Consider the following 16,353-nt stretch of genomic DNA (forward strand, 5'->3'; position numbering starts at 1 on the left):
TTTTATATAAAAATGCAATTATACTATTTTTTAAAGCTTGTCTTACATGATTAAAGGAACAGTATGTAAGAAATGTATATCAATTAATAATTAAATGGCCCTGATATGTCACTAGACATTAAGAAATCGTTTTCATTTCAAATACTTATATCACTCACAACAGTGGTCCGGCCAGGATATTGTCATTTAAAAAGTGGAGTTGCAGCCCTCAACTGATGTTTATGTTGTCATGTTGTGTATTGGCCACCAGTTGTGTGATTGCAGTACCAGTTTTGGCCACAAGTTGTGTGATTGCAATATCAGTTTTGGCCACAATCCTACATACTGTTCCTTTAACTCTCCTTCACCATAGAACCCAATGGCATGTACTTAGAATTAAATGAAATTTAAAACAATTACTCATTATTCAGGGGACATAAGCTGAACTGCCATGTCCCCAGTCATGTATGCGTAATTTTAGTTACATATATAATTAATTAAATAAAATAAATCCATTACTGTTGTATATCCATATTTATAATATTCATCACCAAATGGTATTTTTAATTATTAATGCATTCTTAATATTAAAATCTTTAAATAAAGTTGCGTCCATGAGATGAATGTCCCCCCTGTTATTCTTATGGATATCCCCCTGAACACACCCCCTGGTTGCTCCTCTAGTCACGTGACTTTCAGGAAGAAGCTTACAATTTTGGGGGGAAATCATCTACAAGAAGTAAGGTAGGTATTACTCTTACATCATATCTTTTTTTATTTAACAATTTAGAATAGTTCACTTATGTGGTAAAGCATAACATGATGTCCCCCCTGTTATGCTCTTTTATAGAGGAACTTTTTTTTGTAATTTTGAGAAATATTGTTAATGAACATGTTAAAAATCTTCCTCTATATGTGTTAGCCTGTTGTAATGGTCGAGTTTAGAATAAAATGTCATTCCTGTTACCATAATATCCGTCCACCCTGTTACTGTTTTCTGTAGTAATGGTTGTAGGCTACCGTATTATTTATTTATTTATTTATTTTATTTTATTTTATACATTCAAAGAAGATTTGAGCTGGACCAATATATTTTTCTTACAGTTTAATAAACCCTCTTTCAGCTAAAATTATAAAATCATGCAAATACATTTTTTTAGCTAATCCTCTAGCTAGAACCGAATCCTAATCGTACAGACCGATTGCAGCCGGATAACATCGCGAGACCGCCTAGAAAGCGGTACTTTGAGGTCATACGCCGCTCGGTCTGCGCAGCCACAGGCGCAGCGCCACATGAAGAGACTGATGCATGCCGGGAAGGGCGGGGTCTTCATGCCCCGCAACAGACGTCAATCTTAATGCATTTGTTTATGCAGGCTTGTGGTATGTGTTACCATGAGTGTGTGCACTTAACCTTTGAGTAAAATATAGAAAGAACAGCTGAAAGCCAATTATATGCAGCTCCATATTTCCCAAGTCCGAATAACCTTCTCAGTTCATATCTGAGAACATTAATTCATTTCTCATAGAGTTTAACACATTGCATTATACATTTGAATACATTTGAATATTTTTATAAATGTTTTTTGCAAACTATGTAAACACAGTTATTGCAAGCTAAAATATCAGTTTAAAATGTGTGAAGCTAAACTTAAATGCACGATAAAACAACATTATCATGATATTATTGCAGCTCTAACATCCGAGACCAAGTCTATCAAGACAAAAGAAAAGAACCGGAATGTGCCCATGGCGGTTTGTGCATCCGCACGCAATGTAGAGGCAGAGTTACCCCGACGATACTCCCATAGGATCTCTCTGTAGACACACCTATCTATCCACACAACATAATTTACAGTCTTTGGCACTTCGACTCTGGATCCACGATTAACTCGTCAATTTACAACGGATACATTCATCATTATATGGGAAAATGGTGAGCAGATAATCTATCGTATTTTTGCTCGTTTATCATTGTTTAGATCACTGCAACCAATTTAAATAAAAAGCACGAATATACGCTTAATTCCCAAGTACTTCGCGCGTGTTAGTGTGTAATCGATGTTGTTTGCATTGCATTGCACTGGTTTTCTTTTTTTCGCTGTTTATTAGTCTGCCAAAGGCGCCATTTGGTCTGTCTTTGTTTAAAATTAACTATTTACCATAAGAAAGACTATACGTTTCCACGTGGTGTATTGTAAAATATTTTTATGTGTATTATATATATATATATATATATTCATCTGCTTTTAGTCAGTTACTATGCAAATTCCATTGTTGTTTACTGAAACCGGTCGAATACCATATAGGCTCAGCCGTAGTCATGAAAATGTTTTTCTTCGGTTTACTTGAATAGAAAATGTTTTACTCGTACTACTAGAACCTTAATATTTATTCAACCTTAATCGACATTTAATAACCATAACTAAATTAAATTAGTTCGTGCGTTCCCGCCTATCAAAATGATGTCACGAATTACTTCCAATCATTTATCTAAAATCCTTCAGATAGGCAGACAATCAGACTCCATTTGTGAAGGCGTTTCTAAATGTGGTACTAACATCCGGCACTCAAGTTAATATATACAAATGTACATTTTTCATGAATAATGAAGGTTTGACCAAAGTGTTTTATTTCGGACAGGACAGGAATGCTACTCGTTTGGATTTTTTAAGACGTTCGTAAAGTTTTATAAACCTGCAAATAAAACAATTATTGATTATATGATTATGTCCTTTTAGATTTTTTTAGTGTTGTTCATGTCTCTGTTGGCTACATTACCGTGGATACTAGTAATATACAGACAACAACGTTGTTTTTAATTTATGAAAACTATTAATAACAACATTAAAGCAACAACAAATGCAAAACGTGTTCAAACACGTGTAATTCAATTTTACAAATATGACTTTTGATGACGTCAGAAAATGAGGAATTTTCCTATTTCCTACTATCAGTTCCTTTTTCAGTGATAGTTGGGTGGTACGGTTTCCCATGACTAAGCTAACCATACTTCTCACACAAAGCAAACTGTATTTTAATTTAAAGAGGTTTTATATAACCTTTAACACACTGTCTTCTTTCTAATAGATAATTGACTTCAGTAGAAATGTTATTCGATTTTAAAGTCTGCATAACACATCTTCTCTCAAATAGATGGTGAATGTTTGGATCATCCTTGTAGCTGCAAGTTTTGCAGGTATGGAAGCCATTTTCTTTTTATATACTAAACCGCAGTGAACTTTAAAGATTGAATAGACTAAAGGTGTGGCATAGACTACACAATTGAGGGACAAGTGAAATAATGTGTTGAAAGAAGAAGCCAAACAACAGTCTATATGTGATTCTGTCTGTAGTAGTATGGTACATCTGCTTGTCTTAACAGGATTTATTGTAATAACAGGAATTAGCATGAACAAAAAAATTCAGGGTTTGATTCTTAGGGAACACACTTGCCGTAAATGATCGAATGTATGCCTGTATCCCATCCATTCATTCTCCAAACCTGCTTGTCCTCTTTATGTCCTGTTAATTCCCTATGAATAAAAGCATCTAGAAAATAACTGTAAATCAATGTTCTCTTGCAGTTACAGTCTCTGCAGTTACCACATATCAGAAACGCATAAGCCACGGTGAATATTTGACTCTGGATCTTCCTGAACGGACAGCTAGGTTGGAGTTTGTTTCTGCCGATGAGCAACGTCATGAAACTATCTGGCAAAGTGGAACTTTTTCCACCGGTAGAGCCTCGAGAGGTGTCGTGAGCAAAGCCGGTAACGGCTATACCTTTCAAATCTATCGTACTACGTTTGAAGACGAGGGGACATACACCCTTCGCAATGCATTTACTGGTATTACTAACGCAATCTCCATCTATGTAGTGAGAGTCGAAAGTAAGTGATTCAGTTCTTTCTCTTCCAAACAATCTTTTTTGCTTTAGAAAAACATTTGAAGATAGTCTAAATGTGTCTTGATTTTTCCTTCCTTCCTGCTTTGTCTTCAATAATAGCCAAAAGAAGATTCATTGAACGTGTCGCAGGTGAAACCCTCTCCATACCTTTCGATGGAATCAAGGTGGTTGATGGCACTCTTCGATTTATCAGCAATTATACAGCTATCACCCTGGTGGATCGTGGAGTCCCTGTGGGTAAAGAAAACGCAGAGTATGGCAGTCGGCTGAGAGTGTCCAGTGATTATATGCAGGTGCTTAATGTCAATGTGTCAGATCAGGGCAGATACGAACTCAGAGATCAAAAAGGTCGACTTGTGGCAAACACTACAATGCTATTAGTGGGTAAGAATCACATTTCTTCAACATGTCGTAAAAATATCACAAATTAATTGTAAATCACTTCGATTTGTTTTGTGCATGAGTAACTTTTTTAATATTTAGTTTGAATTGTTATGCTGCGTTTACACCAGCCGCGGTAGAGGCGTCCAGGGCGAGTGATTTCAATGTTAAGTCAATGTGAAGACGCGTTGACGCGCATCTGGAGGTCTCACGGCACGGATGAGGCGTTTGGCACGACGCGGTAGACGCAATTCCGCTTCATTCGCACGAATTGAGCGTCTGGCGCGGTACACGCGAATGGTGCTTTTTGTGCATTTTGCGTTTGACGCAAATTTGTGGCTAACGCCTGAGTTGAAAAAATTGAATTTTGGCGGATTTTCACGCCGCGTTAACCAATCAGGAGCCTGCTTCCTGCTGTGGCAGCAGCCCCGCCCGGAGTCACTCCTTCGTTCAACATGAAGGAACGCTTGATATTGTCCGTTAGCAGTCACCCGGAGCTATACGACACAAGTATTTCTATAGAGACAGGAATAAAAAGGACCTCGCTTGGAAGAGTGTCAGTGAGGACATTGGGCAACCTGGTAAGTTGTAAATCCACATTTCACTTTTGAGTCACGTGACGTTTATCGACCGGCACCGTTTATTTTCCCCCTATAGAAAGGTGACCAAATACAAACCGGTAACTCTCTGGATAAATGCACAATCAACATCAGCCATTTTGCAAACAGACAACTGCATAGCACTTGCCCCTCCCACAAGAAGCGGATTTTGCCTCTGACGCGTGTCAAATGCTTGCTTTTTCCACGCGTCTACTTCGCTCTAGACGCGCGAATGCTTTCAAACTGTTCAAGCGGCAAACTAGGCGCGGTAGATGCGATTTTGATACCTTAAACGCGGTTGGTGTAAACGCAGCATTATAGGCCAAACAATCTTGAGTTTTTGAATGATTAAGAACATGCAATTCATATATTTTCTGTCTGCCTTTTTATCTTTCTTTATATAGATAGACATAATTTTACCCCAAATAAAGGTCTTTTAGCTCTGCTTCTTCTCGGGATTCCTGGCGGCATCTGCTTCTGCTGCAGGAAGAGAATCTGCAAATGTTGTAAGGAGGATAAATCAGAGACGGCGAGTCCCCCGGCTGAGTCTATACCAATCTGCCATCCAGTGACTGATCCAGCACAGGTAACATCATCTGATGGGAGTCACATAAGAGAGAGTAACGCACAAATTAAGGCAGACAAGTTTCCAAACAGCAGCAAGACCAGATTCAGAGTTTGAAAATGAGATAAAGAAGTAAAAGATCAGATAAAGGGATACTCCAACCAAATATCAAAATTACCCCATGATTTACTCACACTCAACCAATTCGAGATACACATGTCAATCATCTTTTAGACAAACACATTTTGAGTTTTTTCAGTAAATGTCCTTGCTCTTCCAAGCTTTATAATAGTAGAAAACAGAGATCAGGGCACAACTGCTGACTTTAAATAAAAAAAAGTGCATCCATCCTTTACAGAAGTAATCCACACGGCTCCAAAGGATTAATAAAGGTCTTCTGCTGGTAATCCATGTGATTTTGTAAGAAAAATATCCATATTTCAAACTTTATAAACTGTAATTACTAGCTTCTGGGAACCATGCCATCTTGGACTCCCGTAATTCCCAAGATGATGGACATGCAGTACTGTGCAAAAGTCTTAGGCCATTACCACCAGACTTTTTAATGTCCATCCATATTTATTTTTCAATCTATTTATACAAACGGAAAATACAGGAAATATGTACATCGTCTGTGATTAGTGTGACCTCTCTTGGCACTAAACACATCTTGAGCGTTTTTGAGCAGAATTAAGTAAAAAGATGAATTTCTTTAAAATTAGAAATTAGGATTTCATTTAATGTAGGATTAAGAGATCCTGCAGCTGCCTACTATTGCTCAAGTGGAAGGGGAGTTTACCATAAAAACTTGACACGGCTGTTTACATTTTTATACAGTTTTTAATACTATATACACATTTTCTTGATGTATTCTATTAAAGAGATTGAGAAACAATTATATATGATCACTATAACATTGCAAAAATAACAAATCTAGTAGTGGCATGGTGGCCTAAGACTTTTGCACAGTACTGTATTCATATTTTTAGAGAGCAGCAGGTCATAGTGACTTTGTCAAGCACCAAAAATATATACTGTATAAATGTAATACAAAAGACTGGAATGCTATAGTCTAATCTTTGTATATAGATGTATGAGCACCTTCAACGACAGACCTTTAGACTTGCCATTTTTAAGGGGGGCAGTGCCCTTTATGTCGAAGGTATCCTTACAGAGTTGAGATTTTAAGTCAGTAAAGAAATTATTTGTAGATTAAAGGTACGTTTACAACAATGTATTAAAATAACTGAAAACTGAGTTTGTCGCATACAGATGACAACGTTGTCAAAACTATGCATGTTCACTAGGGTCTGCTAAAATGAATAAAAGCCCTGTATTATTTAGATGGGCGTTGGAAGCAAAATGTGGATGGGTCTAAAACATTTACTGGAGTGGATTCCATTTTATATTCTGGTGCCTTTTAATGAAACAATTGCTTTTAAAGACTAAAAGCTTTGTTTATCTTGTTAAGTCACGCAAGCAGGCCAAAGTAAGGAAAACAAGAAATGGAGTTTAAATGATATGGACCAAAATGAGCCAAGTGGAATGGATTTGAGGATTTAAGGGAAGTCTTGGCTGTAGCTGAAATGTGAAACGGAGTTTAATTTATTAAGGGCTTATTTCAAGTGAAATGGATTTAAAGGATGGCGCTCTCTAACAAATGAACAGACATATGCGCTAAAGTAGAGAAAATATGAGTGAGTGGGTCCAATATATTGGTCTTAAAAAGTGGTTGGGCCACCCACATATAATAGTTCCGGTATAGATATGTATAAAGGCTAGATGTGTTACGGCGGAGCCTCCAATGTCATCACCTGGCGGCCATCTTACCACAGGGCGCTCGCTCACTCGTAGCATTGAGTTTTAATGATGCATGTACTTTTAAATGACCACAACTTGCTAAATTTTTCACCGGTTTGGTTTTTTACAAACATTATTAACGTGGCTATAATTCTGGATGCTTTAACATGTTTCATGAAATTTTTTTTGTTTTGTTTTAGTATGCAGTGTCAAAGGTACATCTTTGACGTTTATAACAAGCCAAACCGTCTGAAATTGGTAGTAAATTAAGCAAGTTATGGTCATCCAAAAGCACCTGCACCATCAAACGCAATGCCACGAGTGAGCGAACCGCCCGTGGCAAGATGGCCGCCAAATGCAGCCGTTCCACTTAATTGACCAGCAGCGCGGGCGAGACATGTAAATGATAATGGTATAGTTTTGAAAAACGTGCACTTTTTAACACATTTTTCGAAAGTAAATAAATGCCCAAACCACTTGAAAAGTTTTCTATTTTTAGTGCAACTTGTAATTAACATCAGTCACTTTTGTTTTTTTTTTATTTCAGGGTGGCGTGGCTGGTAATCCCACTAATCCAGGCCAAGGTCCGAATTATTATCCTCCTCCAAACCAAGGTCCGAATCAATATCCTCCTCCAAACCAGGGTCCGAATCAATATCCTCCTCCAAACCAAGGTCAGAATCAGTATCCTGGTCAGCCACAATGGAACGGACAGCCTGCTGTTCCTCCTAACCCTGTAAGTTTAATTACAAACACACTTACATTTATTCAAGGTTTCACAAATGAGTTAGATTTATAATATGTATTATACTTTTCAATAAAAAATATACATATACACAAAATGATTTGCTTTCTATTTGTTTGCGAGTGAGTCGACCCCTCATGGGCGTGGCCATATTGAAAAGTGCATTGAATGTGGTTAAAGTTGCACAAAATATAATCAAGATTATTTTCATCCGCTTAATCTCCTTATCCGTTTATATGTGTGTATATACATATATATCTCCCAAGGGTTTTTCCCTCCTAGGACTTTTTTTATTTCCTCGGCTAAACAGCCCGGGGGTTTTTTATCCTAGGGGGTTTTACCCCGGGGAGGCAGCCTTCTTGGGCTTAACTTAGCTTCCTCTTCTAGACGTTACATTAGTAATACGCTCGCTTATAATGTCGAGTCATAGCCGCAGCAAATTTGACTGCTTATGCTATCGTGTATTATGTTGTGCTATCTGTCGTTTTCTGTGCTTTTACTGCTTCTGTGAATGTAAAGCTGCTTTGAAACAATTAACCATTGTGAAAAGCGCTATATAAATTGAATTGAATCACTATTTTCTGTGTTGTGTTTATTTAGGGCTTCAATGCTGAGTATCCACCACAGAACCCTCTTTATCCTCCTGTACCTGGAGTTAACCCAGCTCAGCCGCCCCAGTGGAGTGGTCCTCCCAACCAGTACAACGCACCCGCACCTATGGTACATCTAACGCCTTAACTATATGCTTTTACTGTATGTGACCCTGTCTGTGAAATCCAAGTCTCATTATGAGATTAGAAGCATTAAAGTGTTTTTGGCCACGTCTTGGGCCTTACTCAGTCAATATTAAAGATGTCAAGGATATACTTTAGCCAGGTTTTCACAGACTGGATTACGTTTACCTTTCGGTTTCTTTACCTTTCTACGTAAAGAACACAAATCCCTACTCAGTCAATACGAGAGACATGTTGTGCACACTAAGTAAGTCCTTATGTGTGCATGTGTATAATATGTGTTTGCTTGTGTGCAGAATTACAGTGCTCCACCTGGGCCTGAACCCCCAATGTACCAAATGGGTGCCACGACCCCAATGCTAAACTCTCAACCTGAGGTAACACAAATCTTTGCTAAATAGGGTCATATACATTTTCTGTTTCTAATTTGAATTATACAAGTAAAGTCTTTTTTGTATTTCATGATATTTCTATGTGACCCTTAAATGTGCTTCTGTATGTAAATGTCCTAAATGAGTGTTAAGGGCAGATGTAGCAAAAACCCAATACATGTCTTTTTTTCTTATAAATAGTCTGCTGGACTCAGAGCTAACATGGATGTCCTGAACTCCTCTGGCTCCGCTGATGTCCAGTTCAGCATTGACAAAACAAAGTCTCCTACCAACAATTTCCTGTAGTTCCCTTGACTACTTGCATTGTCCGTGTAAAAGCCTGACGTGAAAAGGAAACAAATCTTCCAGCTGTGGACAAGATTCATGCAAAACCCAAGCCTTTAATCAATTTAGACTACTGTTTTATTTAACATTAGTGCAGATGCACCGATATAATCGGTAATGGTCGATGAGCAAATTTTTTTACACTATCAGCAGATATTTAAAAACAGCCGATAGTCATGGCCGAAATATCCTGTTAAAGGTGCAGTGTGTACATTTTAGTGGCATTCAGTGGTGAGGTTGCGAATTGCAACCAATCGCCCCTCGCTTTTGAAACGCATAGAGAAGCTACGGTAGCCGCCACCGGAAAAACATGTAATTGACGGAGACAACTTAGTAAAAAAAGTTTGTCCGTTAAGGGCTTCTGTAGAAACATGGCGGCACAAAATGGCGACTTCCACGTACAAATGTAGATAAAAACGTCTCATTCTAAGGTAATAAAAACATAACGGTTCATTATAAAAACTCTTTATACACCCCTGATAATAGAGTTTTGTATATTATTTTGCATTTCTGTCAAGAGGTCCTTCTAAAAATTACACACTGCAGCTTTAATCAAAAGAGAACAAGAAAATGAAATGAAAATGTAAAAAAAATCACTAGTCTAGTTTAATGTTCACTATTATATTATTCAATATTATATGAATGAATAATGTTAAGAAAATGTAATCTTTAGTATTTAGTTAGAATGCAAGTTCATATAACCACCAATCATTCGGTATCAACAGATATTAGTCTGAATAATCAGTGGAAATTTTTTATATCGGTGCATCTCTAAACATTAGTTATGCAGATTACTAAAAATAGGTCAGTATTGGTTATCACTGTAAAGAGCAATGTTAAGCGATTGTGTCATAGCTAAAAAATACTACCTCGGCAATAATGAAAAAGGTCTTTGCCATAGGGATTCATCAACACTGTGACTACAGGGCTCATTATACTTCTGCGTAGGGCTTACCCGTAGCCGCGGCGCATGAATGGTTTTCATTCATACTTCTGCGTCATCGTTCGTGTCAACGTAGGTAGTATCCCACAATAGCAGAACAACAGCCGAAGAAGTAACTTCCCCAGTAAACCCAAAAATGAAGACGCTTGTGTATGTTATTTGAGAAGACCAGCAGTAAATGAGGAAAATAATATTGTTGCGGTCACATCTCAACTTGGCCCATCTTTGGTTTTACTGTCGTAAGCGAAATTCCGGTTGAGGAAATGCGATGCAGATCTTTTTGACCTGATGTGGTCCGGCCAGCATTGATGTGCCATTACATTTAGGGAGAGGTGCACGTCAGGCTACGCCGAGGCTACTGTGTAGGGTTCGGGTCTCTGCATAGGCTACAATCGACGCAGAAGTATAAAGCCCGATTTAGACCTGCAAAATGTTTTTGCTGTAGGCAAGATACCAATTTAGAGGACCGATAGCTTTTCTATCTAAAGAATTAATGGGCCTTAAATGATGACTAACGGTGCATTCACACAGGGCGTAAGCGTGAATGATTCACATTCACTTTTAATGGGTGACGTTATGCGTTGCCGAACTGAATTGTGGATCCGTCGGCGGCGTTGCTCGCCGCAGAAGTCTTCCGTTAAGCGTTAACGCTTACGCCCCGTGTGAATGTACCGTTAGGGCTCTTTATAACAATCACATACTCTTTCTCAGGATTTATCTAGTTTAAAAGCAAGATGTTTGTTTACTTAACACTTTTGCATAAACCAGGGGTGCCCAGGCTTGGTTTTGGAGGGTCGGTGTCCTGCAGAGTTTATCTCAATTTTTAACTATTCTTAACAACGGAAGTATAGCAAGAATCAGCAGTGAAGCAACACAGACAGAAAAAGTTATTTTAAAAAGTTGACTTATCAACTTTTTCAACACAGCTATCAGATTCGTGTACTATAGTGGATAGAAGACGTTAGCAGATGGCCAAATATAAAGTGGCCAGATACATATATACTGTATGTATATTATATTAGTGCAACCAAACGCAACCACCAGACATTTTAATGCTGGGAAAGCACCTTTCTGATTTGCTTACATGTTAGAACCACTGGGGAACAACACCACATCCGTTGCCAAAATGCATTCGCATGCTATTTAAATCACGAAATGTGTAAAAGGGTATAAGCATGCTAAAAAACTGTGTGCTGAGGCAAATTGATGCTAAACTTTGCAGGACACCTGCCGTCCGGGGCCAAGTTTGGGCACCCCTGGCATAGACAGACTGTTTCCTTTCTCAAACGTTTTAGATTCTGCTACCACCATGCAACAGCTTTCAAAGATGTCAAATGTCATTCTTATCCTACCTCTCTCTGTTACTATCTGCTTTTGCGGTCATAATAGTTAAGAAATGACATGGTTGCGTGAGAGTTGCCTACCATGTGGTTAAAGGTGGGAGCCAGCTTCGTGCCGCCGTTCAGGAAGTCTGACAAAATCTGTAGCTTATATACAGTTTATACATAACCGAGGTTACAGTTACTGCATGTAATGTTATATATTAGATGTTTAAGAAAAACGAAAATAAAAATGTTATGCCATTATAGTTGAATTTGCTTGAGGCACTTTTACAGTGCTGCTGTACCTTCTATTGTAGTGAAAACAGCATAACCTTTATACTTGAATCCAAATGTTAAATAATCTGTTAACAAGTAATAACATGTTTGTACATAGTTTGTGTATAACCTGCATATTGATGCCTTACTAACACCAAATATTAACTGGCCTACCCTTGAGCTTATGTAACCTATTAGCTGTAACACTGCCCAAACAGCCAACGCTTACATTTTTTATATCGTTCATGTATATATTAAATGTTTAGGTTTTTTTATTTTTCCGGTGGTGGCTAGTGGGAGGTGCTGTTATTATTTTCCTTCTGATATGTTCGACTATGGCAGTGGTTCTCAATCTGGAGAGCGGGAGCAATTTTACAAAATACATGAATTTATTATAAATTCTGTCTCATTAAACGTCAGACAAATAAAGCTAGCAGTACATTGTATCATTCAATGTTTTGTTTAATTCAAGATCTAAATTTAAGATTGTTTTGTCATAAATTTTCCTTTGGGGGAACGCCAAAAGATTCACCCTACACAGAGGGGGCGCACGCCAAAAAGTTTGAGAACTACTGGCTTATGGAATGTACTAACCATTCGCAGTTCATTTTGGTACACTTAAGACTGTAATAGGAAGAATGACAATAAAAAAAGTATGTTAGACTGATTCATGTAAACTTTAATGTGTACATACATTTTGTAATGTTCCCCTTATTCTGTGAAATGTATGTTTTATTTTATCTTAGCAACTTTATCAGATTTACATATGTATTTTATTATGGCACATTACTAGAAACATTAGAGTATTAATTCAGATATCAATAATCCTGCAATGGTAGAAAATACATTTTAAGATACCACACATAAAGAGGACAGCTGCATTTTTAAGTAACACATTTTGCAATGTTACTCCATCCCTGAATAATGTAGTAAGCAACATAAACATGATTGTTTGAATGCAATATGAGCACTTGATGTCTCTGAATAACCTGTAACCTGACCCAGTACCTGCAAACTAATCCTTTTTCCGTGTGTATTTGATTTAACTCTTTCATTCAAATGACCTATTCCATATTCTTGTTAACTAACACATACAAATGTCGAAACACCATTCAACACTGTTAAAAATATTTTGCACTTAAATTTTTAAGTTTAATCAACTAGTATTTACTAGTCATTTCAACTATCTTGACAAGTGATGCGTTGCTGTAACTTATTAAATTAAGTTGAATTTGCTATAGTTATGTCAACTTTATAAGTTACAGCAACTCATCACTCATACACAGTCAAAATGATGTGTAGATCCAAGTTAATTGAACCTAAAGTCCAAAAAGATTTTTGTTAAAGTGAAGTTTATAAATGAATCATGCATGAGTTTAACAAAACTGTGCTTTTATTTCTGAGTTTAAATTCACCATAATTTACAAAATGACGTCCTCATAATTAACAACTGTGCTGCAAGAAAGCAAGAGTTATTTCAGGACTGGGTGAAGGTTTCCTTTATTCCACTCAGTTTCTTTCCATATCTCTCTGCCGTCTCTCCAACATCTTGATTTTGTCCTCGAGGTGTGTATCTCACTGTGCCGATGATGATCCACTGGAGTCGCTAAGTATCAACCAGAACATGGCTACTGTAAAGATGACCTTAAGCAGCCACAGTGCTTGTCCGACCACCAGCCGCAGGATGAGGGATAATATCCAGTAAGCAAACAGAGCCAGTAGGGCCCATTGAGCAACAAAAATCACTCCTTCTGCAGTAACTTGATGGAAGGGTAATTTTGCTGTACAGACACACAGAGAAATGATCAAACGTATCAAACGTGGTTATTTTCATAACAAATACTAATTTTGAAATTATTCCAAGCTGTAGAAAATTGTGACCCTTCAAATAGGCAATAGGGGCCTTAAAGGGGTAGTTCCCCCAAAAATTATAATTCTGTCATCGTTTACTCCGTCAATACAAAACCTGTATAAATGTCTTTGAACACAAGGAAAAAAGATATTTTGAGCAATGTACCCAAACCGTTTTTGAGCACCATTGACTTCCAGTACTTTTTTTCTACTATGTAAGTCAATGGTGCTCCTGTTTTCTGCTTGCTTACACAAATCTTCCTTTATGTTCAACCAAACAAAGACATTTGTACAGGTTTGTAACAACTTGAGGGTGAGTAATTAATGACAGATTTTTCATTTTTGGGGGGAACTATCCCTTTAAAAAGCCCAAAAGGTTAATGTTTTAACTCCAGTATGTGACAGTAATAAATATGAGCTACGTTGTTTGATTAACATCAGATAAATGAGTAACTTACCGTTAATTCCCGCTGCCTCCAAAATCTCAGTAAGGTATCGGATGACCACGTTGAGAGCCGCTGCCGTTGCTTCTGACCCCAACTTTACGCCATTACGTGCAGACTGATGCAATGAATATAAGCACATATAAACATACTGTCTTTTGTAAAAATATACAAATATTTACAGTAAAGCACACAAAAATCATTAGTAGTAGTATGGGAATAGCTGATAAATGTATGAACTTTGTTGAATTATTGTATAATTGAAGTCATATTATATTAGGCCAATGATATAGCAGGGAACTACACTAACCTTTTCCACTGGTGGCACTTGCGCTACTAACTTTTTCAGTTACTGGCGCAAAACATGATTTGGTCGCACAAATTAGTTATATTATATTATGGATAATAATGAAACTGTATTGCATACAGATGTGCTTTTAATTTTACTTGCCATCTTTTAAACCACATGCCGCCTTGTTTTTTGTCATTAAAATTTAGGGTCGCAAACGCATTTCAAAAGGTGGCATATGGGACCAAAATGGTTGCAGTGTAGTTCCCTGCAGTGCACAAAATGTCGAATTAGATGTAAAGCAGCACAATGTCATATAACTTCATACTAAGTGTCTTTTAAAGAGGACATTTCACAAAAAAAAATTTTAAGATCCAATAAATCTGTGGTGTTCACAAAGTACGTACGTAAAGTTTTAACTCAAAATACCCCACAGATAATTTATTATAACATGTTAAAGTTGCCACTTTGTAGTTGTGAGCAAAATGTGCCGTTTTGGGTGTGTCCTTTAAAATGCAAATGAGCTGATGAAATGCAAACGCTGATCACCATGATGGTGGTTTGTTGAAATTGAAACTCAGTTATATTGTCATTTATTTTTCTCTCTTCTCCGCACTAAATGGAAGTGCCATGGTCGAATAGTTTTTCGCATGCTTACAGAGAAGGCTTTTTTCATATTTTCTAGATTGGGAAGCACTGGGGGCCACCATAGCACTTGTGGAAAAAGTCAGATTTTCATGATATGTCCCCTTTAAACCACAAAATTACAGAATTCAGTAACTTACATAAAATATAAAAAGCGACATTAAACAAATGAAGCTTTACCTATCCAACCTAAATCTTTTTGTGAAAGTTTTTGAGGCTGTGTGCTTGAAATGAGCTCACCTTTAAGGACGAATCTACCGTTAATTCCTGCTGCCTCCAAGATTTCATCAAGGTATCGGACAAAGTTGTAACAATGGAGCGTACATTATGAAGGGCACTAGACTGGCTGTCCCAATCCAATGAATAACAAGGCAATATAAGCTGACATGAAACTGAAAGTACAAGAGTAACATATAGAAACCGTCCCATGGTTGTAAGAGACTGCTTTTACACCCTTAACTTCACCCAAGTATTAAACTGATGCGCAAATTGTTCTTCGCAAACGACTTCTAAAATAAAATAATAGCCCAATTCCACGAACATTAAATGCTAAATAAAGCGTATATGCTTAAGGGACGATCTGTGGAGGTTTATATGAGCACACCTAAGTTTAACTAGAACATGTGGGCAAGTGGAGCTCCACTCTCAAACAGGAAACACGTGACCTCCACTAGCAGGCGAGCAGAAATGCGTCACCTTCTTCTTCTATTGACTTTTTATGGCGGAGGGCAAACCAACTTATGGTTCAATTACCGCCACCAACTAGACTGAAGTGTGTAGCACTGGTAGGCATATGACATTCACATAAAAATATAAAAAAAAAAAAAAAAGGTTAAATTCTATCAAATAATCCTATTTCTTTAATATATTTTACAATAGAACCATATGATACTTTGTTTCACTTGTTCTTTCAAAAGACTTGATGATTCAACACCCATATTCTTAACTTCATTAATGAGTTTTAACCTTTCTTTTTCATATTTTTTGCAATTTATTAATACATGTTCTATGGAACATTAAAATAAATATTTAACTGCTTTGTTTTACAATTCTACATGAACTTACTAAGTAATAGTGTTTTGACAAACTAACCAGGACCAGGCCTTACCGACCCGGTTTTTCCGACAAGGCTAACGTACCCCCAAGTCTCTTATC

General features: G+C 37.3%; 1 protein-coding gene across 2 annotated transcripts; it reads left to right on the plus strand.

The window, feature by feature from the left end:
* Nucleotides 1-688: 688 nt before the first annotated feature.
* Nucleotides 689-12,637, plus strand: LOC129444305 (uncharacterized). Of its 2 annotated transcripts, none has more exons than XM_055204911.2 (9): nucleotides 689-723; nucleotides 3,136-3,178; nucleotides 3,567-3,872; nucleotides 3,989-4,273; nucleotides 5,274-5,455; nucleotides 7,782-7,970; nucleotides 8,580-8,699; nucleotides 9,010-9,090; nucleotides 9,286-12,637. In XM_055204911.2, the coding sequence occupies exons 2-9, from the start codon at nucleotides 3,136-3,138 to the stop codon at nucleotides 9,388-9,390; spliced, it is 1,311 nt and encodes a 436-aa protein (XP_055060886.2). In that variant the 5' UTR covers nucleotides 689-723; the 3' UTR covers nucleotides 9,391-12,637. The 2 variants fall into 2 exon arrangements, with proteins under 2 accessions (XP_055060886.2, XP_073718546.1); XM_073862445.1 differs by lacking the exon at nucleotides 689-723 and adding an exon at nucleotides 1,714-1,915.
* The last annotated feature ends 3,716 nt before the right edge of the window (nucleotides 12,638-16,353 follow it).

Source organism: Misgurnus anguillicaudatus, chromosome 3 (assembly GCF_027580225.2).
Source record: "Misgurnus anguillicaudatus chromosome 3, ASM2758022v2, whole genome shotgun sequence".
NCBI lineage: Eukaryota > Metazoa > Chordata > Actinopteri > Cypriniformes > Cobitidae > Misgurnus > Misgurnus anguillicaudatus.